The sequence below is a fragment of the Bubalus kerabau genome, chromosome X, assembly GCF_029407905.1.
Source record: "Bubalus kerabau isolate K-KA32 ecotype Philippines breed swamp buffalo chromosome X, PCC_UOA_SB_1v2, whole genome shotgun sequence".
In the NCBI taxonomy this organism is placed as follows: domain Eukaryota; kingdom Metazoa; phylum Chordata; class Mammalia; order Artiodactyla; family Bovidae; genus Bubalus; species Bubalus kerabau.
In genome coordinates, this window is record NC_073647.1 from 48,551,694 (window position 1) to 48,578,819 (window position 27,126).

At 42.4% G+C, this 27,126-nt stretch overlaps 1 protein-coding gene across 1 annotated transcript; it reads left to right on the forward strand.

The window, feature by feature from the left end:
• Window positions 1-342: 342 nt before the first annotated feature.
• LOC129638764 (40-kDa huntingtin-associated protein-like) lies at window positions 343-2,764 on the forward strand. Its single transcript, XM_055563420.1, has one exon. The coding sequence runs from the start codon at window positions 403-405 to the stop codon at window positions 1,510-1,512; it is 1,110 nt and encodes a 369-aa protein (XP_055419395.1). The 5' UTR covers window positions 343-402; the 3' UTR covers window positions 1,513-2,764.
• The last annotated feature ends 24,362 nt before the right edge of the window (window positions 2,765-27,126 follow it).

The following is a 27,126-nucleotide window of genomic DNA, read 5'->3' on the forward strand; positions in this document are numbered from 1 at the left end:
TAGACCGCAAGACTGCGGCGGAATGGGGACTGGGGTGGGCGGGACACAACCCGCAATTATGCAAAGTCGAATCAGGGTCACGCAGGGTCACCAGTTGACTTTTTGGTCGTGTGCCTTTAGGGATGCCAAGAGATGCCCTGCTAGGCAACCTGCAGGAGCAAGCTGTCACCTAGCAACAGCGGGCTCCCAGCCAGAGCCAGCCCAGGTCCCCCGGTTTGCATATGGCGCCGACAGCCAACCATGGCCCCGCCTCCGCGCCCGCTCTTTTGCATATCCCGGCGATGGGACCGTCTGGGCGGCCGCGCGGGCGCCGTCGCGCTGTGGGCCCGAGCCGGACGCATGGCACGTCGCCTGTCGCCGCCCGGTTGCGTCAGCGCGCCTGGAAGGGCCGGGGAGGCGAAGATGGCGGCTTCCACGGCCGGCCTGGGCGGTGGCCCGGGCCCGGGCCCCGAGCCGGGGGACTTCCTGGCGCGCTACCGCCAGGTGTCCAACAAGCTCAAGAAGCGGTTCCTGCGGAAGCCGAACGTGGCGGAGGCCGGCGAGCAGTTCGCCCAGCTCGGCCGTGAGCTGCGCGCCCAGGAGTGCCTGCCGTACGCGGCCTGGTGCCAGCTGGCGGTGGCGCGCTGCCAACAGGCGCTCTTCCACGGGCCCGGCGAGGCACTGGCGCTGACCGAGGCCGCGCGCCTCTTTCTGCGGCAGGAGCGCGACGCGCGCCAGCGCCTGGCCTGCCCCGCCGCCGCCGGGGAGGCCCTACAGGCCGCCGCCGCCGCGCTGGGCGCCGCCGTGCGCCTGCACCTGGAGCTCGGGCAGCCGGCTGCAGCCGCCGCGCTCTGCCTCGAGCTGGCGGCTTCCCTGCGCGACCTGGGCCAGCCGGCTGCCGCCGCCGGCCACTTCCAGCGCGCCGCGCAGCTGCAGCTGCCCCAGCTGCCCCTGGCCGCCTTGCAGGCGCTCGGCCATGCCGCGTCCTGCCAGCTGCTGGCGCGGGACTACAGCAGCGCGCTGGCACTCTTCACGCGCATGCAGCGCCTGGCGCGGGAGTTCGGCGGCCCCCCGCCGCAGCCCCTGACGCCGCCGCCCCCACCGCCCGGGCCGCAGCCCGCCGCCCCCGCGGCCCTCGCCCCGCCGCTCCCGCCCGGCGCTGGGCAGCCAGCCACCGCCGCCCCGGCCGCGCTGGGTGCCTTCGCCGACGTGCTGGTCCGCTGCGAGGTGTCCCGCGTGCTGCTGCTGCTGCTCCTGCAGCCCCCGCCGGCTAAGCTCCTGCCGGAGCACGCACACACCCTGGAGAAGTACTCCTGGGAGGCTTTCGACGGCCACGGGCAGGACAGCAGCGGCCCGCTGCCCGAGGAGCTCTTTCTGCTGCTACAGTCCTTGGTCATGGCCACACACGAGAAGGACACAGAGGCCGTCAAGTTGCTGCAGGTGGAGATGTGGCCCCTGCTGAGCGCCGAGCAGAACCACCTCCTGCACCTCATTCTGCAGGAAACCGTCTCCCCGTCAGGCCAGGGCATATGACGAATCCCTGACAGGAACCCAGCCACACTGTGCCTGTTCCCGAAACTCACGCACCGGCCTGAGCGTTTGTGGGAGCATGAAAGATCTTGATCCCGGCGCTTCTGCCTCTGCAGTGTATCTTACTTGTCTTGCCACCGGAGGAATGTAGTTGACTAAAGTCACCTTGTTTCCATGACAGTGGCAGGAAAAGAAAAAAAAAAAAAAACACCCATATAATAGAATCGGAGGACACAGCTCACCTCACCAGAAATTTCAACATAAACTTGAGAATCCCTTGAGTCCCTTTCACCCAACTCCCCCCAACCCAAGGCTCCCCTTTCCCCACATCCTTGTTTCACACAGGATTTATTTGAATAGCTCTGGCTCAGAACTCTAGCTGCATGATCTTTTCATGGTGACACTGATTCTTTAGCATATTCCGATGTCTGCCTGCGTGATCGCCCAGTTCCTCCTTTGTTTCATGCGCCTCATACATAGTATTCATTGGAATCATTGTATTCAGTCCTCCACGGTTGTCACTACAGCCCTCAATCTATGATAAAGCCTTTCTGACACTCCTGACTTGCGGTTTAGATTGAGCTCCTCTGTAAAATGGGAATTTTATCTAGCTGTCAGAAGGTAGAAGCACAGATAGTTCCCTTTTAGATACGAGGTGGATTCGTTCACTCGAAATGGCCACTGTGCCTTTGAATCTACAGAGATCATTTGCAATGTGGTCCTTAGCTACAGTGTGTATGTTTTCGGTGCGAAAGGGGTGGGCCTGGGAGTAGGGGTGAGGGTGGGGTGAGCTCCAGCGCAAAGGTGTCAGATGTGCACTGGAGTTTTCAGTTGCAGTTGTTCCGAGAGGTCTGGGTAATCCACACGGGCAGGTTTAATTTTAGTACGGATCCTTCTACAAATCTTCCTTTAACTCAAATATATAAAATCAGCATGCTTCTTTGGTCTAGCGTGATCACATATATGCCAGACTGTCCCCTTGGCCCCCAAAAGCAGGATGGTGTTCCATTTTTAAACACTATATTTCTGGTCCAAATGATACATGCAAACTGACTTAGCTGTTGTCTCAAATTTTCTTTAGTGTTGAGTGTGATGACAAGAACTCTTTAGAATATATTCTCATTCTCAGCCATTCAGTTTGGGAAAATGTGTCCTTGAGGCTGAGGTTATAGACAGCAGTAATCTTTTGGGGTGAGATTTAAGCACTCAGTTTGGGACTCGATCTTGCTTTTGTGGGTTTGGTGGGGAGGGGGAATATGTGGAATGTTGTATGAGATAAGTGCCCCCAAATTGGTCGGACTTTTAGGGCATTTTTTGTACCTCTATTTCAGCAGTGTGGGAGCAGTGGCTAAGCAAGTATAGCGGAGCCCATTGGAGACAGATGCAGGCACCCCTCCTGTGCTCTCACATGGCTGCCAGGCAGGGTCCTTCCAAGCCCTGAAAGCCCAGTCCCACTTACTGCCAAGGTGGTAAGGGTGCATGCTCCCTTGTGCGTTTGCTTTTTCTGGGACACTCAGCCCTGGCTGCCTCCCTTACCATCCTTAGGACAAGAATGCTTACGAATGAATTATGGAGTGTGCCTGGTGAGAGCATTTGGGTTTGGGCGGAAGGGAAAACCTCCTTAGAGGCTTGCTTAGAGTAGGTGGGGGAAGGGAATCCCAAAGATGCTGGTATTGGATATACAAGCAGTGTTCGCCTTCTCCAGAGAAAGCAAAACAACAGAATCAATCTGTTAAAAAACAAGAAAGCATACCCAGGAACTTCCCTGGTGGTCCAGTGGCTAAGACTCTGAGCTCCCAGTGTAAGGGACCCAGATGTGATCCTTGGTCAGAGAATTAGGTCCCACATACCACACCATGCCTCAGTGAAGATCTACGATCCCACGTGCTACAACTAGCACCTGGTATAGCCAAGCAAATAAATATAAATATTTTTAAAAGAATAGCCAGGAAATCACTCAAAAGGAAAAACTGTAAGGGAAAAGTAGTCTGATAAGATATTAAAATATACAATCAGGAGTTCCCTGGTGGCCGATTGGTTTAGAATCTGCCCCAAAATGCAGGGGACATGGGTAAAAACCCTAGTTGGGAAACTAAGATCCCACATGCCAAGGGGCAACTAAGCCCTCCTACCACAAGGAAAGATTCAACATGCTGCAACTAAGACCCAGGACAGTAATTTTTTTAAATGCTTCACAAATTCAACTTTAATTATAAAAAATAAAATATATAGTAAGGCATCTTTAGGTAAAACAGTAGGGTAGTGGTGTAGCAATAGACAAACACACCTGTGGAGTGAATAGCATGTCAAAAAGTATACCCAGATACACATAAAGTTTAGTTTAAGACAAAGATAGCATCTCAAATCTCTATAGAAATGATGGACATTTTAATAAATGGTTCTGGGACAACTGAAAAGCTATTTATTAAAAAATTAAGTAGATTCATATCTCACTCCATACACAAAAATAAACTCCAAATGTATAGGGGTCTAAATATTAAAAAATAAAACCATACAGCATCAGGCAAAAACATTAGAAAATTCTTCTGTAGCCTAAGTGAAGAGAAATACTTTCTAACTACAATTTAAAACCAGATGTAATAAAATTAAAAATTGGTAAATTTGACTTAATTAAAATTTTTTTAAATCAAAACTTTTACATGGTTTTAAAAACACCATATTTGGGAGAATGGCATTGAAACATGTAAAATATCATGTATGAAATGAGTTGCCAGTCCAGGTTCGATGCACGATACTGGATGCTTGGGGCTGGTGCACTGGGACGACCCAGAGGGATGGAATGGGGAGGGAGGAGGGAGGAGGGTTCAGGATGGGGAACACATGTATACCTGTAGTGGATTCATTTTGATATTTGGCAAAACTAATACAGTTATGTAAAGTTTAAAAATAAAATAAAATTAAAAAAAAAACACCATAAACAAAGTAAAAAGACAGCAAACTGGGAGAAAATATTTACCACATATAATGCAGAGTAATAGCTAATATTTCTAAAATAGATTCACTTTATTATTTTACACATTTTTTTCCATTGGGATTTTGATCCTTTGTCCCTCAATTATATATATATATATTATATATATATATATAATATATATGTATGTATATGCTTGTTTCTATTGAAGAAACAGAAAGGTAAGCCAGAAACAAAATTGGTTGGCTACAAGGGGTGAAAGGGGGAAGTTTTTTATTTTTAATAATGTTGAATTTTGTAATCATGTTAATGGTTTCATATTAAAATATAAATAAAACCAATGATAGAACAATAATTCTAAAACTAAATGAAAATGAACAGTTGAGTTCAACTATACTTCAAATAATTAACAAACGTATTCAAGGAAAAAGAAAAAACTTAATGCCAGTATTTTTTAATGCAGTTCTTTGGCTAAATATTCTCAACCTAGAAAGAATTCAGAATATATCAATAATATCTTGAACTATCCTTAGCAGACTTGCTTTTTGTGGGTTTTTTTTTAACTCTGAAGAAAAAAGACTCTACTGATGAGCATATTTGAGACTGGGCCCAGTAGTTGCCAATGGAAAGAAGTGAAAGTCTGTAAACAAGTCACAGTATATTTTTCAAAAGAGTAATATGTTAAAATTTCTTAGTGAGATTTTAAGCTTTTAGAATATGTGAAATGAATGTCTCCTGCAGACAGCAAATGGAGAAACACATATCAAAATCTATAAAAATTTTATTACAAAAAGCAAAAATCTGTCGTATTTGAACCAAGAACACTCCTCCCTTCCCACCTGCCCCCTACCCAGACTCAGCACTTCACTTCAGATTGCAATCACTTTCTCTTCCCTTGACTTGTAGTCAGAGGGCTTTCTTCCTGGGAGGAGCAGTATGTCATTATGTCTCATCCTGACCCCATCTGTGTGCTGATGAGGCTGAGTCCCAGGCAAGTGTGGTGGAGAAGTGAAAGTTCCCTTCTTCCACTCAGTTCCCACTTACCAGACTGAAGGTGCACCTTGGGTGTGATGGTTTGAGAAGACTGCGGTCCTGATCATCTTGTTCTTTCTCTGGCTCATGAGTCAGTGGTTCAACTTCAGGCGGATGCCCCCTTCCAAATGTTCAAGTCCTAGAGCACGAGTGTCACTCAGAAGTTTTCCATTGTCCCCAACCCCAGTTCCAGAGCATGGATCAGAGATTTTACCCAAAAGGAGGCACAGACCAAAAAAACAGATAGCTCCTAATCTCTTCCCAGGGGAACTGATTTTATTTACAACAGACCATGGAGAAATTCAAACCTAAGGACAGTCTCAAGAACAACGGAGATTGTAGTGAAAAGACAGTGAAACTTGTGGATTTAATGAAACTGCAGACTTAGCCAGTTATGAGCCTTCCTGGGATCAGAACAAATATCAAGCATGAACTCAGAAACTATTCTTCAAAGAAGCCACAATTTGGTTGAATTCCTTTGAAGAACAATTTATGCTCCCAAGGCTTTGATGAAGACAAGAGAGTAAGTAATCAGCTGGCAGTTCATGGACTTTTAACAACTGGATGTGATCAAGCAAAGAGAATCCTGTCAATATCACTGTCATTCTAGGGTAATAGGTAAGAGGCTTAACAATGTGTGGGGCAAGGGTGGGGGAGCGTGGGGATAGACTTTACTGGTATAATCCACTTAGTCACTAAATAATAATAAACAATAACCAACCCTGGGGTGGGTAATGGACCAATACTCAACAGTTACTACAATATATTGTCTAAAATGGCTAGCCTCCAACAAAAAAATTATGAGACATACAAAGAAGAAAATATGGTTCACACACTGGGAGGAAAAAGTAGGCAATGCAAACTGCCTGAAATAGCAAGTAGATGTCAGATTTAATAGAAAAAAGACTTCAAAATTGTCCTTACAAATATGTTCACAAAACTAAAGGAAAGCATCCTTTAAAAAGTAAAAGATATGGTGCCAATGTTATATCAAATATAGAATATCCATACGAGATAGGAAGAAGAACCAAAAGGAAATTCTGGAGTTGAAAAGTACAATAACTGAAATAAGTAATTCACTAGAAGGGCTCAGTGTATTTCAACTAGAAGAAGAGAGAACTAGCAGACTTGAAGACAGTTTGATAGAGATTATGCAAGCGGAAGATAGAACAGATAAAGAATGAAGAAAATCGAACAGAGTCTCTGAGAAATGTGGGACACCATCAAGTGTACCAACATAGGAGTAATGAGAAGAGAGAGAGAAAATAGTAGAAAAAAATGTCCAAATAAATAATATCGGAACACTCCCTAAATTGAAAACCAATAACCTACACATCCAAGAAACTCAATAAACTTCTAGTAGGATAAGGATAATGAGATTCCCAAACAGATGCATCATAGTAAAAGTTCTGAAAGTCAAAGAAATAATAAAAGTCATAGAGAAAATCTTGAATGTAACAAGAAAAAAGTGATTCATCTCTTAAAAAGGAACTCCAATAAGAATAACAGTCAACTTCTGGAGGAAACAATGCATTGGGATAACATATTCAATGTGATAAAGTAAAAAATGTAAACCAGCAACCCCATATTCAGCAAATCTATCTTTCAAAAAAGGAAAGCAAATAAAGACATTTACAAAGTAAACAAACAAGCACTGAGTGAATTTGTTGCTAGCAGACCTGCCTTACAAGAAATACTGATGGAAGTTCTTCAAGCTGAAAGCAAGTGACTGCAGATGGCAATTCAAACACAAATACACACACAAGACAGCGCCAGGAAAGGTGTTTATGTAATTATAAAAGACAGCATAGTTGTAAACTTTTGTTATTTTCTGTGAACTGATTTTTTTAAATGTATAAAATAATACATATAATAATATGTTAAATATATACAATAGCATGTATATGGTGTACTGTTAGGTCTGTAACATAAAATGTAATATATTTTCCAAAAGCAATGTAAAAGAAGTGGGTGGGAGTCAAGCTATACCGAGTTACAGAAATGACTACAGTTGGCAAAGCAATAATTATTGCAATTTATTGTTGTATTTGTAATATTAATAGACATAATAGGTATAATAGTATCATTAAAGAGGAGAAAATGGAATAGAGCTATATAGGAATAATGTTTCTATATATTATATGGAATATATATGTATACATGTGGAATAAGGTACTATAGATCTGAAGGTGATTCTGGTAAACCAAGATGTATTTGGCAAGCCCTAGAGCAACCACTAAAAAAAAAAAAAAAAAACTCAAAAGTATATTTTAAAAAATCATTTACAAACTTACAATGCTACACTATAAAATATTCACTTAATGCAAAAAAGGTAATAAAGAAGAAATAAAGGAACAAAAAAGCCCATAAGATATATAAAAGAAGAAGAAAAGAGCAAATGTAAATCAACTATAGCAGTGGTTAGAATAATAGCAATCTAGTAAAAAAAAAAAAAGCAAAGATTGTGAGATTGGCTAAAATAATATGATACAGCTATATGCTGTCTACAGGAGATGTACTTAATGTTCCACAATACAAATTGATTGAAAGCAAACTAGTACAGCCACTATGGAGAACTGTGCGGAGATTCCTTAAAAAACTGGAAATAGAACTGCCTTATGATCCAGCAATCCCACTGCTGGGCATACACACTGAGGAAACCAGAAGGGAAAGAGACACGTGTACCCCAATGTTCATCGCAGCACTGTTTATAATAGCCAGGACATGGAAGCAACCTAGATGTCCATCAGCAGATGAATGGATAAGAAAGCTATGGTACATATACACAATGGAGTATTACTCAGCCATTAAAAAGAATACATTTGAATCAGTTCTAATGAGGTGGATGAAACTGGAGCCTATTACACAGAGTGAAGTAAGGCAGAAAGAAAAACACCAATACAGTATACTAACACATATATATGGAATTTAGAAAGATGGTAACAATAACCCTGTGTACGAGACAGCAAAAGAGACACTGATGTATAGAACAGTCTTATGGACTCTGTGAGAGAGGGAGAGGGTGGGAAGATTTGGGAGAATGGCATTGAAACATGTATAATATCATGTATGAAACGAGTTGCCAGTCCAGGTTCGATGCACGATACTGGATGCTTGGGGCTGGTGCACTGGGACGACCCAGAGGGATGGTATGGGGAGGGAGGAGGGAGGAGGGTTCAGGATGGGGAACACATGTATACCTGTGGTGGATTCATTTTGATATTTGGCAAAACTAATACAATTTTGTAAAGTTTAAAAAAAAATAAAAAAAATTGATTGAAAGTAAAAATATGAAAATAGATATGATAACAGCAATGGCAAGAAAGCTGAAGTGGGTATACTAATATCAGATACAATAGACTTCAAAGCAAAAGTCCCTAGAGATAAAGAGAAACATTTCATAATGACAAAAAAGTCAGTCATTCTTTTTACAAATATATATGCGACAGAAAACAAAAATACAAAATATATAAGGCAAAAACTGACAGAATTGATGTGAGAAATAGTTGTACAATAATATTTGAAGACTATTGGAAGGACTGATGTTGAAGCTGAAACTCCAATACTTTGGCCACCTGATGCGAAGAACTGACATTTGAAAAGACCCTGATGCTGGGAAAGAATGAAAGCAGGAGGAGAAGGGGATTACAGAGGATGAGATTGTTGGATGGCATCACTGACTCAATGGACATAAGTTTGGGTAAACTCTGGGAGTTGGTGATGGACAGGGAGGCCAAGTGAGCTGCAGTCCATGGGGTCACAAAGAGTTGGACAAGACTTAGTGACTGAACTGAACTGAACTGATACTAAACTTTCATTAATAGGACAACTATATAGGAAATGAACAAGAAAATAGGAGACTTGTTGTTCAGTCGCTCAGTCGAGTCTGACTCTTTGTGACCCCATGGACTGCAGCACTCCAGGTTTCCTTGTCCATCACCAACTCCTGGAGTTTGCTCAAACTCATGTCTACTGAGTCAGTGATGCCATCCAACCATTTCATCCTCTGTCATCCCCTTCTCTTCCTGTCCTCAATCTATCCCAGCATCAGTGTCTTTTCCAATGAGTCAGCTCTTCACAGAGGTGGCCAAAATACTGGAGCTTCAGCTTCAGCATCAGTCCTTCCAATGAATATTCAGGGTTTATTTCCTTTAGGATTGATTGGTTTGATCTCCTTGCTGTCCAAGGGACTCTCAAGAGTCTTCTCCAACACCACAGTTCAAAAGCATCAATTGTTCAGCACTCAGCCTTCTTTATGGTCCAACTTTCACATCCATGCATGATTACTGGAAAAACCTTAGGGACCTTTGTTCACAAAGTGAAGTCTCTGCTGTTTAATAACCTGTCTAGGTTTGTCATAGCTTTTCTTCCAAGGAGCAAGCGTCTCTTAATTTTGTGGCTGTAGTCGCCATCTGCAGTGATTTTGGAGCCCAAGAAAATAAAATCTACCACTGTTTCCACTTTTCCTCCATCTATTTGCCATGAAGTGATGGGACTTGATACCATGAGGAAAGGTTGTTGCTGAACCACACAAAGACGCTGGGATTCTTGGCCTCCGGAGGAGAAGAATTCAATCTGGGGCCAGAGACAAGGCTTGCTCGCTCAGAGCTTTTGTGTAATAAAGTTTTATTAAAGTATAAAGGAGATAGAGAAAGCTTCTGACATAGGCATAAGAAGGGGGTAGAAAGAGTACCCCCTTGCTAGTGTTAGCCATGGAGTTATATACTCTCTAATTAGTTATTACAGTGAATCAAAAGAATGTCTGGAGGTTGTAAAGACCTCACTAGACCTACTCCCATAATTTACAGCTTAAGATAACAGGATTAGCCAGAAGGTTTTTTCCAGAGACTGTCTTCAAGCAGGATACATTATTGTTATATAATCCTAAGGAATGTAGAGGGACAAAAAAGTTTGTCCTTTCTTCCTCCTTGAGAATTCCAGACCCCTCTCTCCTTGGGACCCCTAGACTTATTATCAACCTGCCTAGGAAATGACTCTCTCATTCCCCCCGCCCTTTTCTTTTAGGAGAATTATGTTGCCAGGGGAAAGGAGCATCGTTTTCATTCCATAACTGCTTCCGAGCTGATAAGGGGCATTGTCCCTAAATTGGTGAGGCAACATATTCTCCCAACCCTCATATTGAGGGTCTCTGATCCAGGGGCCCCAAGTAATATTTGGAAGAGGCTGTGGCACTCGTAGGAGCTTGGACAACCATTAGTAACTTAAATGCCTTCATGCAACTAGAAACAAATCCAATTACACAGTTACAGATGCAAGGCAAAATAGTCATTAAAACAAGTTAAAATCAAAATTAAAAGTCATATTATGTCCATAGTTACATCAGTCTATCTTAAAGTGGTTAAATGTCATCAGTTTAAGAAGAAGCATCACATGCAATTGTTGTTGAAGGTATTAGCAGACTGTGAGAAAGTCTTTTCCTTGTGGAGATGTCCACCACAGGAAGCCTTTCACTGATGAAGAGGGGAGCGCTCCACAGACCCAGCAGTTAGCCTGATTGTGGAATTCAGCATAGGAATGAGCCCAGGACAGGAAGGCATTGTCTTGAGGATCAAACGGCAGACTCAGGACTTCTGGGGTCAGCAGAAGTAGGCTTACATAGATTATCAGGCCCATCTGAAAAGTACAAAGTCAGAGCATAGAAATTAAAGACATAAAATGAAGTCACTTAGTTCTGGTCAGGGTGCCACCTCTTAACTCGAGTGTGATGTACCCACGAATCAATTTCTGGCACTTTGACAGCTGTGGGAGAAGAAAGAATAACCTGGTAAGGGCCTTCTCAGAGGGGCTCAAGGGATGGGCCCCCAGACCCCAATGTTTTTATGAGGATCTCGGTTCCTGGCTCAAATAGAGGCTTGCTTGACTCAGAGGCTGGGTCAAGAGTTGTCTCCTGGAGTTCTGTTAATACCTGTTGAAAAGCTGAGAGCTGAGTTACTAGTTAATTCCGAGGCTTCAGGGTCTATAACAATGTGCATAAGAAAGACCTTCCATAAATACATTCAAAGGGGGACAGTCCCTCCTTTTGGGGGGCAGTTCGAGCCCTCATTAAAGCTATCGGTAGGACTTTAATTGTCCTGTGTCTCTTGATTTAATTTGTGCAGATGTCTTTTGATAATGTCATTAGCTTTTTCAACCTTTCCTGAGGATTGGGGTCTCCAGGAACAGTGTAAATGATATTCTATTTCTAGAGCCTTAGACACCCCCTGAGTTACAGCAGCTTTAAAGGCGGAGCCATTGTCACTCTGAAGGCTCCGTGGCAGCCAAAACCCGGGGATAATTTCATAGGTTAAAATCTTTATAACCTCCTTAGCCTGTTAACTATGACAGGGAAAAGCCTCAATCCATCCAGTAAAAGTATCCACCCAAACTTGTAAGCAAGAATACCCATTAGCTTTTGGCATATGAGTAAAATCAATTTCCCAGTCCTATCCAGGATACTTTCCACTTCGTTGTAATCCAGATTTTGCTAGCTTTTCAGCCTTTGGGTTATTTTTCTGACAAACCTCACACCTTTTGATAATGTTCTTTAAAGTTTTCATTACATTTTTACCTTCAAACAAATGAGAAGCCATCTGGTAAGTACTCTCTGCACCCAAATGAAAACCCTTAAGAATTTTCCATTGAGCATTTTCAGGAATTATTAATTGTCCATCCTCAGACTGTAACCATCCTTTATCAGTAATCTTTGCTCCTCTTTTCTCATATCTTTCTAATTCTTCCTCAGTATATTGTGGTTTTTCCTGTTCCACAGGACCTGTCCAGATCAAAGACGTCTGCAGTGAAGGGGTTTCGTAAAGTGCCGCTTTTCTGGCTTGACAGTCAGCCAGCTGATTACCTTCAGCTACTTTACTCCCATCTCTGTTGTGTCCTTTGCAATGCATAACAGCTACTTCTTTAGGACAACATATAACAGTTAAAAGTCTCTCGATCTCTCTGAAATGTTTAATAGGTTCTCCTGTTGCTGTTTTAAACAGTCTTTCTTTCCATATTGCAGCATGAGCATGTAAAGTCAAATAAGCCCTTTGCTCAACTCTAGAGCTCGGGTCAGGGCCACAAGCTCCGCTAACTGAGCACTGGTTCCCTGGGGGAGAGATTTTGCTTCTAAAACCTGTTCAGCAGTCACCACAGTGTAACCTGCTTTACACTTTCCATCCTGAACAAAAGAACTGCCATCAGTAAATATTTCCATGTCAGGATTGTCTAATGGGGTATCCACTAGCTCTTCCCGAGCTGCATAGTTTAAAGTTAGAAATTGGGAACAATCGTGATCAGGTATTTCATTTTCCTTCTCAAGAAGGAAAGTGGCAGGATTTAAATTTCCACAAACTTTAAGCTTAGTTACTGGTTCTTCTAACAATGACTGATATTTAAGAAGCCCACTGTCTGTCATCCACATATTAACCTTAGAATTTAAGATTCTACTCACATCATGAGAAGTCAGTACAGTAAGGTTTCATCCATTAATTATTTTTAAAGCTTCAGGTGCTAATAAAGCCGCTGTCCCAATTACTCTTAGGCAGTGGGGCCACCCATGTGAAATTACATCTAATTCTCTGCTTAGATAAGCAATAGGTTGCTGGTGAGGCCCTCAAGGTTGTGTCAAAACTCCCAAGGCCACACCTTTTCTTTCAGTGACAAACAAATTAAATTCTGACCCCGTGGGCAAGCTCAGAACTGGAGCTTGCAGGAGAGCAGTCTGAAAAACCTTAAAAGCCTTTTGAGTATCTGCAGACCACACCAGTTTGTTGGTTTGGGCCTGCTGAGTTTCAGCTAAAGTTTATATAAAGGCCCGGCAAGTTCCCCATAACCCGGAATCTAAATGCAACAGTAACCTGTGATTCCCCAAAATCCTCTCAATTGTCTTAAAGTCATAGGTAGGGGATGATTTAGTATAGGTTTAATTCTCTCGGGGCCTATGGCTCTAGTCCCTTCTGATATGATTAGGCCCAGGTATCTAACAGATTGTTGACAAAGCTGAGCCTTTTCTCTTGATGCCTTGTAACCGCAGCCTGCCAGAAAGTTTAAGTCTTCTGAGGCTCGTGAGGTTAGGGGCAGAAGCCGGGAGGACCCCATGCCCGAGGGGAGGCGGCCAAGAGGAGTTACCCCACGTCCAAGGTCAGGGGCAGCGGCCAAGAGTGCCAGGCTGCGACAGCGCAGGAACGGCTGAGAGGAGCTACCCCACGTCCAAGGTTAGGGGCAGCGGCCGAGAAGAGTTACCCCACGTCCGAGGCCAGAGGCCGCAGCCAGCAGGAGCAACCCCACCTCCAAGGAGCGGTGGCTGCACGGGCACAGGAAGGCCTAGAGGAGCTATTCCACGTTCAAGGTCAGAAGGGGCGGTGGTGAGGAGATACCCCTCATCCAAGGTAAGAGAAACCCAAGTAAGACAGTAGATGTTGCAAGAGGGGATCAGAGGGCAGACACACTGAAACCATACTCACAGAACTAGTCAATCTAATCACACTAGGACCACAGCCTTGTCTAACTCGGTGAAACTAAGCCATGCCCGTGGGGCCACCCTAGATGGGCGGGTCATGGTGGAGAGGTCTGACAGAATGTGGTCCACTGGAGAAGGGAATGGCAAACCACTTCAGTATTCTTGCCTTGAGAACCCCATGAACATTATGAAAAGGCAAAATGATAGGATACTGAAAGAGGAACTCCCCAGGTCAGTAGGTGCCCAATATGCTACTGGAGATCAGTGGAGAAATAACTCCAGAAAGAATGAAGGGATGGAGCCAAAGCAAAAGCAATACCCAGTTGTGGATATGACTGGTGATAGAAGCAAGGTCCGATGCTGTAAAGAGCAATATTGCATAGGAACCTGGAATGTCAAGTTCATGAATCAAGGCAAATTGGAAGTGGTCAAACAAGAGATGGCAAGAGTGAACATCGACATTATAGGAATCAGCGAACTAAAAGGGACTGGAATGGGTGAATTTAACTCAGATGACCATTATATCTACTACTGCAGGCAGGAATCCCTCAGAAGAAATGGAGTAGCCATCATGGTCAACAAAAGAGTTAGAAATGCAGTACTTGGATGTAATCTCAAAAACGACAGAATGATCTCTGTTCGTTTCCAAGACAAACCATTCAATATCACAGTAATCCAAGTCTATGCCCCAACCGGTAACACTGAAGCTGAAGTTGAACAGTTCTATGAAGACCTACAAGACCTTTTAGAACTAACTCCCTAAAAAGAAGTCCTTTTCATTTTAGGGGACTGGAATGCAAAAGTAGGAAGTCAAGAAACACCTGGAGTAACAGGAAAATTTGGCCTTGAAATATGGAATGAAGCAGGGCAAAGACTAATAGAGTTTTGCCAAGAAAATGCACTGGTCATAGCAAACACCCTCTACCAACAACACAAGAGAAGACTCTACACGTGGGCATCACCAGATGGTCAACACCGAAATCAGACTGATTATATTCTTTGCAGCCAAAGATGGAGAAGCTCTATACAGTCAGCAAAAACAAGACCAGGAGCTGACTGTGGTTCAAATCATGAGCTCCTTATTGCCAAATTCAGACTTAAATTGAATAAAGTAGGGAAAACCACTAGACCATTCAGGTATGACCTAAATCAAATCCCTTATGATTATACAGTGGAGGTGAGAAATTGATTTAAGGGACTAGATCTGATAGATAGAGTGCCTGATGAACTATGGACTAAGGTTTATGACATTGTACAGGAGACAGGGATCAAGACCATCCCCATGGAAAAGAAATGCAAAAAAGCAAAATGGCTGTCTGGGGAGGCCTTACAAATAGCTGTGAAAAGAAGAGAAGCCAAAAGCAAAGGAGAAAAGGAAATATATAAGCATCTGAATGCAGAGTTCCAAAGAATAGCAAGAAGAGATAAGAAAGCCTTCCTCAGCGATCAATGCAAAGAAATAGAGGAAAACAACAGAATGGGAAAGACTAGAGATCTCTTCAAGAAAATTAGAGATATCAAGGGAACATTTCCTGCAAAGATGGGCTCGATAAAGGACAGAAATGGTATGGACCTAACAGAAGCAGAAGATACTAAGAAGAGGTGGCAAGAATACACAGAAGAACTGTACAAAAAATATCTTCATGACCCAGATAATCATGATGGTGTGATCACTCACCTAGAGCCAGACATCCTGGAATGTGAAGTCAAGTGGGCCTTAGAAAGCATCACTATGAACAAAGCTAGTGGAGGTGATGGAATTCCAGTTGAGCTATTTCAAATCCTGAAACATGATGCTGTGAAAGTGCTGCACTCAATATGCCAGCAAATTTGGAAAACTCAGCAGTGGCCACAGGACTGGAAAAGGTCAGTTTTCATTCCAATCCCAAAGAAAGGCAATGCCAAAGAATGCTCAAACTACCACACACTTGCACTCATGTCACACACTAGTAAAGTAATGCTCAAAATTCTCCAAGCCAGGCTTCAGCAATATGTGAACCGTGAATTTCCAGATGTTCAAGCTGGTTTTAGAAAAGGCAGAGGAACAAGAGACCAAATGATCTGCTGGGTCATGGAAAAAGCAAGAGAGTTCCAGAAAAACATCTATTTCTGCTTTATTGACTATGCCAAAGCCTTTGACTGTGTGGATCACAATCAACTGTGGAAAATTCTGAAGGAGATGGGAATACAAGACCACCTGACCTGCCTCTTGAGAAATTTGTATGCAGGTCAGGAAGCAACAGTTAGAACTGGACATGGAACAACAGACTGGTTCCAAATAGGAAAAGTAGTCCATCAAGGCTGTATATTGTCACCCTGCTTATTTAACTTCTATGCAGAGTACATCATGAGAAACGCTGGGTTTGAAGGAAGCACAAGCTGGAATCAAGATTGCCAGGAGAAATATCAATAACCTCAGATATGCAGATGACACCACCCTTATGGCAGAAAGTGAAGAGGAACTCAAAAGCCTCTTGATGAAAGTGAAAGAGGAGAGCGAAAAAGTTGGCTTAAAACTCAACATTCAGAAAACGAAGATCATGGCATCTGGTCCCATCACTTCATGGGAAATAGATGGGGAAACAGTAGAAACAGTGTCAGACTTTATTATTTGGGGCTCCAAAATCACTGCAGATGGTGACTGCAGCCATGAAATTAAAAGACGCTTACTCCTTGGAAGGAAAGTTATGACCAACCTAGATAGCATATTGAAAAGCAGAGACATTTCTTTGCCAACAAAGGTCCGTCTAGTCAAGGCTGTAGTTTTTCCAGTGGTCATGTATGGATGTGAGAGTTGGACTGTGAAGAATGCTGAGTGCTGAAGAATTGATGCTTTTGAACTGTGGTGTTGGGGAAGACTCTTCATAGTCCCTTGGACTGCAAGGAGATCCAACCAGTCCATTCTGAAGGAGATCAGCCCTGGATTTCCTTGGAAGGAATGATGCTAAAGCTGAAACTCCAGTACTTTGGCCACCTCATGCAAAGAGTTGACTAGTTGGAAAAGACTCTGATGCTGGGAGGGATTGGGGGTAGGAAGAGAAGGGGACAACAGAGGATAAGATGGCTGGATGGCATCACGGACTCGATGGACGTGAGTCTGAGTGAACTCCAGAAGTTGGTGATGGACAGGGAAGCCTGGCGTGCTGCAATTCATGGGGTTGCAAAGAGTCGGACACGACTGAGTGACTGAACTGAACTGAACTGAACTGAGGCTCGTGAACAAGCTTCCTCTGTCTCAGCACTGAGCAAAATATCATCTACATATTGTAACACCACTGCTTCTGAGCTATTAAAGTTTTGTAGATCCTGTGACAAACTTTATCCAAATAAGTGAAGACTGTCACAAAATCCCTGGGGCAAAGCTTTCCAGGTTAACTGAGAAGCTTGCTGCGTAGAGTCCTCAAAGGCAAGTAGAAATTGACATTCCTCCACCAAAGGCACTGAATAGAAGGCATCTTTCAAATCAATTACTGAGAAATATTTGGCTCATTCAGGAATTTTAGACAATAGTGTATAAGGATTAGGCACCATGGTGTGTAAAGGAACTACAGTCTCATTTTATTATTCATAAATCTTGAACTAGTTTCCATTTTCCACTTGATTTTTTATACCCAAATTAGGAGTGTTGCATGGACTGTTACAAGGAATTAATAGTCCTTGTTCCTTTAAATTTTTGATGATGGGTTTTAACCCTTCCTTAACCTCAGCTTTCAGTGGATACTGCTTCTTATGTGGAAATAAGTATGGGTCTTTGAGCTTGACAACTACAGGAATAGCATTTTGTGCTTAACCCACAGATTTTCCATCAGCCCATACTCTAGGATTTACATTTTGTCCAATTAAAGGGAGAGAAAGGGAAGGCTTCATATTCATGAAAACAGAGGCATGGACTTTGCTTAGTATATCCCTCCCCAAAAGGGGTGAGGGAGACTCTGGCAAGATCAGAAACTCATGTGAAAATAGCACAGAGTCTCGGTTATAGCTTAAACAACAACTGAAGTATAATACCTTTTGGCTCGTCCAGACAGTCCCATTACAGAAGCGGATTGGGAAGAAAGTGGGCCAGTGGCTTCAGTAAGCATGGAGTAAGTTGCCCCAGTATCTAAAAGGAAATCGATGGATTGGCCCCCCAGAATTATTAATACCTGGGGTTCCTCAGGTGTAATTAGGATGGGAGCCTGTGTGGGGACCCCCGGGCACCTTTAGTCCTGTTTGTCTTGAGAGTCTGACCCCTGAAACCTACGCCTCTGGGGGCAGTCTGTCTTCCAGTGTGGTCCTTTGCAGACCGGACATGGAGCCGGGGGCGGCTTAGATGCCTGAGGGCAATTCCGCTTGAGGTGCCCCTCCTTTCCACAGTAATAGCAAGCTCATCCCTTTTCACCTGGGTCCCTCTGGGCATTTTTATCAGGCTGTTTATGAACGGTTTTCATAGCCATTGCGAGGGCTTCCACCTGTTCCTTTGTCTTTTTTTCTTTCTTTCCCTCATATTCCCTACCATAATAGACTGTTTGAGCCAGATGAAACAGATTATATAAAGTCTGATTTGGTCCATACGCCCATTTTAATAGCTTACAGCGGATATCTGGAGCCGACTGAGTGAGAAATCTATCCTTTAAGATCACTTTTCTCTCTTCACTTTCGGGCTCAATCTCAGTGAATCTGCGAAGGGCTTCTCTCAGTCTATCTAGGAATTTACCAGGAGCTTCCTTTTTCTTCTGTTCTATGTCTGCCAATTTGCCATAGTTTAAAGGCTTAGCACTTGCCTACCTGAGTCCTTTAAGAATACATCTGACAAAATGACTCTGATCCCATCTTCTTTTAGCTGTGTTGTAGTCCCAGTATGGTTCTGTAGTTGTGACCGCCTGATTCCCAGTGGGGAGGTTGGTTATCTCATCCTCCCTCTTCCCTACTGATTCATTACCAAACCATTCATCTCCATAAGCAACCGCTTTTCCCCAAAACTCGAGTCTTTGAGTCGGGAGTCAGCGTTTGTCCCAAGATGTATATCACATCCTTCCAAGTAAAGTCATAAAGCAGAGTAACACCTTTAAAAGCTCTAATATATTTTTCTGGGTCCTCTAAATAGTCTCCCAGATCCCCCTTGATTCTTTGTATTTCTTGATAAGAAAAAGGCTTATTAACTCTCATAGACTGATTATTTCTCCCGGTGGGTGTTTCATAAAGAGGCAACAGCTTGTGTGGCTGTTCCTCAGTCTCTTTGGCTGCTCTGCGCATATGATCCCAGGGACAGATTGAAGAAACCTGCTTTTATTTATCTCTTTGTCTCCTGTCCTCCATCTCATCTAGCAAAGTAGGGAGGACAGGAGGGAGCTGAAGGAGTCACACCCAAATCTGTACCCATAGGACATAAGTCTGGCATATTTCTCAGAGAGGAAAAGGGCAACACATATGCTACTTCTACCCATTTTCCTTGTTTTCTACAGAACCGCTGTAATTGTAAAACAGTGTTGTACTTAAGAGACCCTCCAACCAGCCACCATTCGCCATCCTCCAATGGGTACCACAGCCATGCAGTATCACATAGGAAGACCAGGTGTGTCTTATTTAAGCCCTGGGGATCAAATCTATCCCAGTTTTTCAGGATACAGTTCAAAGGAGTGAGGCTGGAATTGTTAGCTCCCATCTGTAAGAGAGAAAAAAAGCGACCAGCACCATCTTTCTACCAGAGGTGTCCCTCCCTGCTCTAGATGGGGGTGTAGACAGACTTTACACCAAATCTTTTCTTTCCTGGTCGGACTTTACTGACGCAGGTGATATACCATCGCAGGTGACACACCAACGCAGGTGACATACTCATTCCTCCCGGTTCTACCACCAAGACGGGGTGGAGATGCACCAGGGGTAGACCTGATGGAATCCCTGACTGACGTTCAGCTCCTCACCTTGCTTGCCTCTGATGCAACCCGGGATGCAATCAGAGTAACCTTCTGGAATACCTCCAAGGCTAAGACCACTGGGGGCACCTTTCATCACCTGAGTGCCTGTGCACGACCCTGAGTATATTCCTGACCACAATAAGACTGATACGAACATAAAACTGAGATGTTCCTTCCAAGCATCACCACACCAGTATAAGAGTCTCCTCTGGTCCACTAAGAGCCAGCGTTACCAAAGGGAAAAAAAAATCCATTGTAATTCCAATCTGAGTAACCTTTAACCTCAGAGATGCTCTTGGAGCTAGTGCTCCATCTAGCTTCCAAATTTTCCATGCCTAGAGAGGCTAGGTGCTTCCTGACAACCAATCCAAGTTTGGGATCTAAGTCACAGTAACAGTACAATCACAAGTCCCTTGAAAGTCTATGAACCGACAGATTAGTTTCGTACTTCTAATTCCCAAGGAGTTATGAAACGGTCAAAGAGACCGAAAAGTTTGACCGAGAAAGGAGAGTTTGGTCCACATGCTTTATCCATTTCTGGTCAGTCCCCAAAGGAGACATTGGGTGTCTCTTGGCATTGGCAGGTTGGTATAAACCCCCAACAGGTTTCTGCCATAAGCTGTATGAGGTCACCACGGAATCACAGAGCAGGGCTCCTCACTTGCTTCATGCAGGGCATTTCATTCATTCATGTAAGCACACTGTAGAGTTAGTAAAGCACAGCAGAAAACGTGTTTGCTAGGAGAACAAAGAACTAGAACTCCAAGCATCCTTACCTTGTCCTGAAGAATCCCGTATGAGCCCCCAAGATGAAAGGTTGTTGCTGAACCATGCAAAGACGCCGGGATTCTTGGCCTCCCGAGGAGAAGAATTCAATCTGGGGCCAGAGACAAGGCTTGATTGCTCAGAGCTTTTGTGTAATAAAGTTTTATTAAAGTATAAAGGAGATAGAGAAAGCTTCTGACATAGGCATCAGAAGGGGGTAGAAAGAGTACCCCCTTGCTAGTGTTAGACATGGAGTTATATACTCTCTAATTAGTTATTACAGTGAATCAATACACTGTTGGTGGGAATGCAAACTAGTACAGCCACTATGGAGAACAGTGCGGAGATTCCTTAAAAAACTGGAAATAGAACTGCCGTATGACCCAGCAATCCCACTGCTGGGCATACACACCAAGGAAACCAGAATTGAAAGAAACACGTGTACCCCAATGTTCATCGCAGCACTGTTTATAATAGCCAGGACATGGAAGCAACCTAGATATCCATCAGCAGATGAATGGATAAGAAAGCTGTGGTACATATATACAATGGAGTATTACTCAGCCATTAAAAAGAATACATTTGAATCAGTTCTAATGAGGTGGATGAAACTGGAGCTGATTATACAGAGTGAAGTATGCAAGAAAGAAAAACACCAATACAGTATACTAACGCATATATATATGGAATTTAGAAAGATGGTAACGATAACCCTGTATGTGAGACAGCAAAAGAGACACAGATGTGTAGAACAGTCTTTTGGACTCTGTGGGAGAGGTGGGGGGCGGCGCTGATTTGGGAGAATGGCATTGAAAAATGTGTAATATCATAAAAGAAACGAATTGCCAGTCCAGGTTTGATGCAGGATACAGGATGCTTGGGGCTGGTGCACTGGGATGACCCAGAGGGATGGTATGGGGAGGGAGGTGGGAAGGGGGGTTCAGGATGGGGAAAACGTGTACACCCGTGGCAGATTCATGTTGATGTATGGCAAAACCAATACAATATTGTAAAGTAATTAGCCTCTAATTAAAATAAATAAATTTTTTAAAATGGCAATTATTATATATATATATATATATATATATATATATATATAAAGAATGTCTGGAAGTTGTAAAGACCTCACTAGACCTACTCCCATAATTTACAGCTTAAGATAACAGGATTAGCCAGAAGGTTTTTTCCAGAGACTGTCTTCAAGCAGGATACATTATTGTTATATAATCCTAAGGAATGTAGAGGGACAAAAAAGTTTGTCCTTTCTTCCTCCTTGAGAATTCCAGACCCCTCTCTCCTTGGGACCCCTAGACTTATTATCAACCTGCCTAGGAAATGACTCTCTCAATGATCTTCATTTTTTGAATGTTGCATTTTAAGCCAGTTTTTTCACTCTCCTCTTTCACCCTCATCAAGAGGCTCTTTAGTTCCTCTTCAATTTCTGGTATCATCTGCATATCTGAGGTTGTTGATATTTCTCCCAGAAATCTTGATTCCAGCTTGTGATTCATCCAGCCTGGCATTTTGCATGATGTACTCCGCATATAATTAAATAATCAGGGTGACAATATATAACCTTGTCGTACTCCTTTCCCAATTTGGAACCAGTCCATTATTCTACGTAAGGTTCTAACTGTTGCTTCTTGACCTGCATACAGGTTTCTCAGAAGACAGGTAAGGTGGTCTGGTATTCCCATCTCTTGAAGAATTTTCCATAGTTTGTTGGGATCCACAGTCAAAGGCTTTAACCTAGTCAATGAAGCAGAAGAAAATGTTTTTCTGGAATTCTCTTGCTTTTTCTATGATCCAAAAGATGTTGGCAATTTGATCTCTGGTTCCTCTGCCTTTTCTAAATCCACCTTGAACATCAGGAAGTTTTCGGTTCACGTTCTGTTGAAGCCTAGCTTGAAGAATTTTGAGCATTACCTTGCTAGCATGTGAAATGATCACAATTGTGTGGTAGTTTGAACATTCTTGGGCATTGCCCTTCTTTGGGATTGGAATGAAAACTGACTTTTCCAGTCCTGTGGCCACCGCTGAGTGTTCCAAATTTGCTGGCATATTGAGTGTAGCACTTTCACAGCATCATCTTTTGGATTTGAAATAGCTCAGCTGGCATTCCATCACCTCCACTAGCTTTGTTCACAGTGATACTTCCTAAGGCCCACTGACTTCCCACTCCAGGATGTCTGGCTCTAGGTAAATGACTATACCATTGTGGTTATCCAGGTCATTAAGACCTTTTTTGTATAGTTCTTCTCTGTATTCTAGCCACCTCTTCTTAATCTCTTCTGCTTCTGTTAGGTCCTTACTGTTTCTGTCCTTTATCGTGCCCATCTTTCATGCCCATCTTTGCATGAAATGTTCCCTTGGTATCTCCAATTTTTTTTAGAGACTTGGACTATGCTAGAAACAAATAAGACCTAATTCACATATAGAACAATCCACCCAAAAGTAGAATATAAATTTTTCTTAAGGGTACAGGGAGAATTTACTATACCATAAAACAAATTTTCAATTTTAAAAAGTACAAATGATACAAAGAATGTTCTCTGCCCACATGAAGTAAAATTACAAGTGGGATAAAAAGCAGAAAACTCACAAATATATAGAAATTAAACAAAACCCTCCTAAATAACAAATGGGTCAAAGAAGAAATCAAAATAGAAATCATAAAATAATTTGAAATAAATGAAAATACTTTTATGAAAATTAATAGGATGCAGATAAAGAACTGCTCAGGGGGAAATTTATAACTGTGAGTGAAAGTGAAGTGAAGTCGCTAAGTCATGTCCAACTCTTTGCGACCCCATGGACTGCAGCCTACCAGGCTCCTCCCTCCATGGGATTCTCCAGGGAAGAGTACCGGAGTGGGTTGCCATTTCTTTCTCCAGGGGATCTTCCTGACCCAGGGATGGAACCCAGATCTCCCACATTCCAGGCAGACGCTTTAACCTCTGAGCCACTCCTGGAAGTTCAGAGGTAAAGAATCTGCCTGCAATGCAGGAGACCCCGGTTCGATTCCTGGGTTGGGAAGATGCCCTGGAGAAGGGCATGGCAACCCACTCCAGTATTCTTCCCTGGAGAATCCCCATGGACAGAGGAGCCTTCCGGGCTGCAGTCCATGGAGTCACAAAGAGTCGGACACGACTGAGCGACTAAGCACACACAGCACAGAGAAAAAGAAGATCTCAAATCAATAACCTAACTCTACACCTTAAGGAACTGGAAAAAGATGAATAAACTAAAAGTAAATCACACATAAAGAATGGAATAAGATTAGAGCAGAGATAAATTAAATGGAGAGCAAAAAACAAAAACAAAATAGAATCAACAAAATCAGAAACTGGTTCTTTGAAAACAAATTGACACCATCTTTAGCTAGATTGACCAAGAAGAAAAAGAAGATTCTCAAATCACTAGAATTATAAATGAAAGAAGGGACATTACCACTGACCTTACAAAATTTAATATTCCATAAAGTAATACGATGAACAATTGGATGCTGACAAATTGGATAACTTAGATGAAATGGAGATATTTCTGCCAATACACAAACTACTGAAACTTACTCAAGAAGACATAGACAATCTGAACAGAGTTATAAGAAGTGAAGAAATTGAATTAGTAATCAAAACACTACCCACAAAGAAAAGCTCACACTCAGATGGCTTCATTGCTAAATTCTAGCAGATATATAAAAAAGAATTAATACTAGTTCTTCACAAACTTCCCCAAAAAGCAGAAAAGGAAGGAATTTTAGGAGGCCAATATTCAGTTCAGTTCAGTCGCTCAGTCATGTCCAACACTTTGCGACCCCATGAATCGCAGCACGCCAGGCTTCCCTGTCCATCACCAACTCCCGGAGTTCACTCAAACTCATATCCATTGAGTCGGTGATGCCATCCAGCCATCTTACCCTCTGTCGTCCCATTTTCCTCATGCCCGCAGTCCCTCCCAGCATCAGAGTCTTTTCTAATGAGTCAACTCTTTGCATGAGGTGGCCAAAGTACTGGAGTTTCAGCTTTAGCATCATTCCTTCCAAAGAACACCCAGAGCTGATCTCCTTTAGAATGGACTGGTTGGATCTCCTTGCTGTTCAAGGGACTCTCAGGAGTCTTCTCCAACACCACAGTTCAAAAGCATCAATTCTTCGGCACTAGGCATTCTTCACAGTCCAACTCTCACATCCATACATGACCACTGGAAAAACCATAGCCTTGACTAGACAGACCTTTGTTGGCAAAGTAATGTCTGTGCTTTTCAATATGCTATCTAGGTTGGTCATAACTTTTCTTCCAAGGAGTAAGTGTCTTTTAATTTCACGGCTGCAGTCACCATCTGCAGTGATTTTGGAGCCCCAAAAAATAAAGTCTGACACTGTTTCCATATTACTCTGATGCTAAAGCCAGAAGAGGACGTTACAATAAAAGAAAACTATAGACCAATAAATATCATGAATAAGAATGCAAATATCCTCAATAATACTAGAAAATCAAATTGAAAAACATTTTAAAAATTATATACCATGATCAAGTAGGATTTATACCAGGAGTGCAAGGTTAACTCAACATCCAAAAGTCAATTAATGTAATACATTATATCAATAGAATAAAATCACATGATTGCCTCAAAGATGCAGAAAAAGCATTTGACCAAATCATAAGGAATGCACTAAAAAAAATTGGGAATTTCCTGGCTCTCCAATGGTTAGAACTCAGTGCTTTCACTGCCAGGCCCCAGGTTCTGTGCCTGGTTGGAGATCTAAGATCTGCAAGCTCTGCAGTGCAGTCAAAATAAAAAGACTGAAAAATGCTATGAAGAATCCAAAAATGTAAAATTAAGAAAGCAGATAACTTAGCTGAAGAAGTTCAAGACTTGTAAACAGAAAACTACAAATCTTTATTGAAAGAAAATTTAACATACCTAAATATATTGAAAGATATTCTATGTTCAAGCATTGGAAGACTTAATTTCATTATGATGGCAGGCAGTATTCCCCAAATTGATCTATATATTGAATGAAACCTCAATCAATATCACAGCTGCCTTATATGCAGAAACTGACAAGCAGATGCTAAAATTCATATGGAATTGAAAGGGGCCCCAAAATAGCCAAAAACAATCTTGGGGAAAAAGGAACACAGTAGGAGGCTCTTGCTTCCCAATTTCTAAACTGACTACCAAGCTACAACAATCAAGACAATGTGGTACTGGCAGAAGACTAGACACTAGACATAGAGCAATGGAATAAAATTGAGAGTCCAGAAATAAACCAGTCTACGGTCAACTGACTTTCAACAAGGGTGTCAAAATCATTCAGTGGGGAAAGAATAGTCTCTCCAACAAATGGTGCTTGAACAACTAGATATCCACATGCAAAAGAATGCAGCTGGACCCCTACCTTATAGCATATATAAAAATTATCAAAAAATGAAATATAGACCTAAATGTATGAGCTAAAACTACAAAACTCTTTGAAGAATGCATAGGAGTAAATCTTCATGTACTTGAATTTGGCAAAGCCTTCTTAGACATGATATCAGAAGCACAAGCAACAGAACAAAAATAGATAATCTTCATCAAAATCTAAAACTGCACTTCAAAGGGCACCCTTAACAAAAGTCAGAAATGGACACACAACATGGGAGAAAATATTTACAAATTGCATATCTGATAAGGGACTTGTACCTACAATATATAAAGAGCTCTTATAACTCAATAATAAAATGATAAATAACCCAATTTTAAAATGGGCAAAGGGGCAATTCCCTGGTTGTCCAGTGGTTAGGACAACACACTCTCACTGCCATGGTCCCAGGCTCAATCCCTGGTGGGGAAATAAGATCCCACAAGCTACTTGCTCACCACTTGGCATGGCCAAAGAAAAGAAAAGAAAAAGAAAGAAAAGGCAAAGGATCTGAGTCTACATTTCTCCAAGCCAGATATGCAAATGGCCAATAAGAATGTGAAAATATGCACATTGTCATTAGTCATCAGGGAAATGTAAGTCAAAGCCACAATGAAATACTACTTCATACTCACTAGGATGTCTAGAATCAAAAAGTCGGAAAATAAGGTGTTGGAAGATATGGAGAAATCAGAATCCTCATGCATTGCTGGTAGGAATGTAAAATGGTGCAGCTGCTGTGGAAAACATTCTAGCATTTTTTCAGAGGATTTAGCATAGAGGTACTATAGGTCACAGGAATTCTGCTCCTAGGTTAAAATCCAAAAGAGTTCAAAGCTGGGTTTTAACAAAAACTTGTACATGAATGTTCATAGCAGCATTATCCATAATAGTCAAAACGCGGAAACAACCCAAATGTCCATCAACAGATGAATGGATAAACAAAATATGGTATGTCATACGATGGAATATTATTCAGTTATAAAAAGGATCAAAGTCTTGATACATGTTACAATGTGGATGAACTCAAAAACATTATGATAAGTGAAAGACGTCAGTTACAAAAGTCCATATATTGTGTGATTCCATTTATCTGTAATTACATCAGATTGGAAAGAATTAATACAGA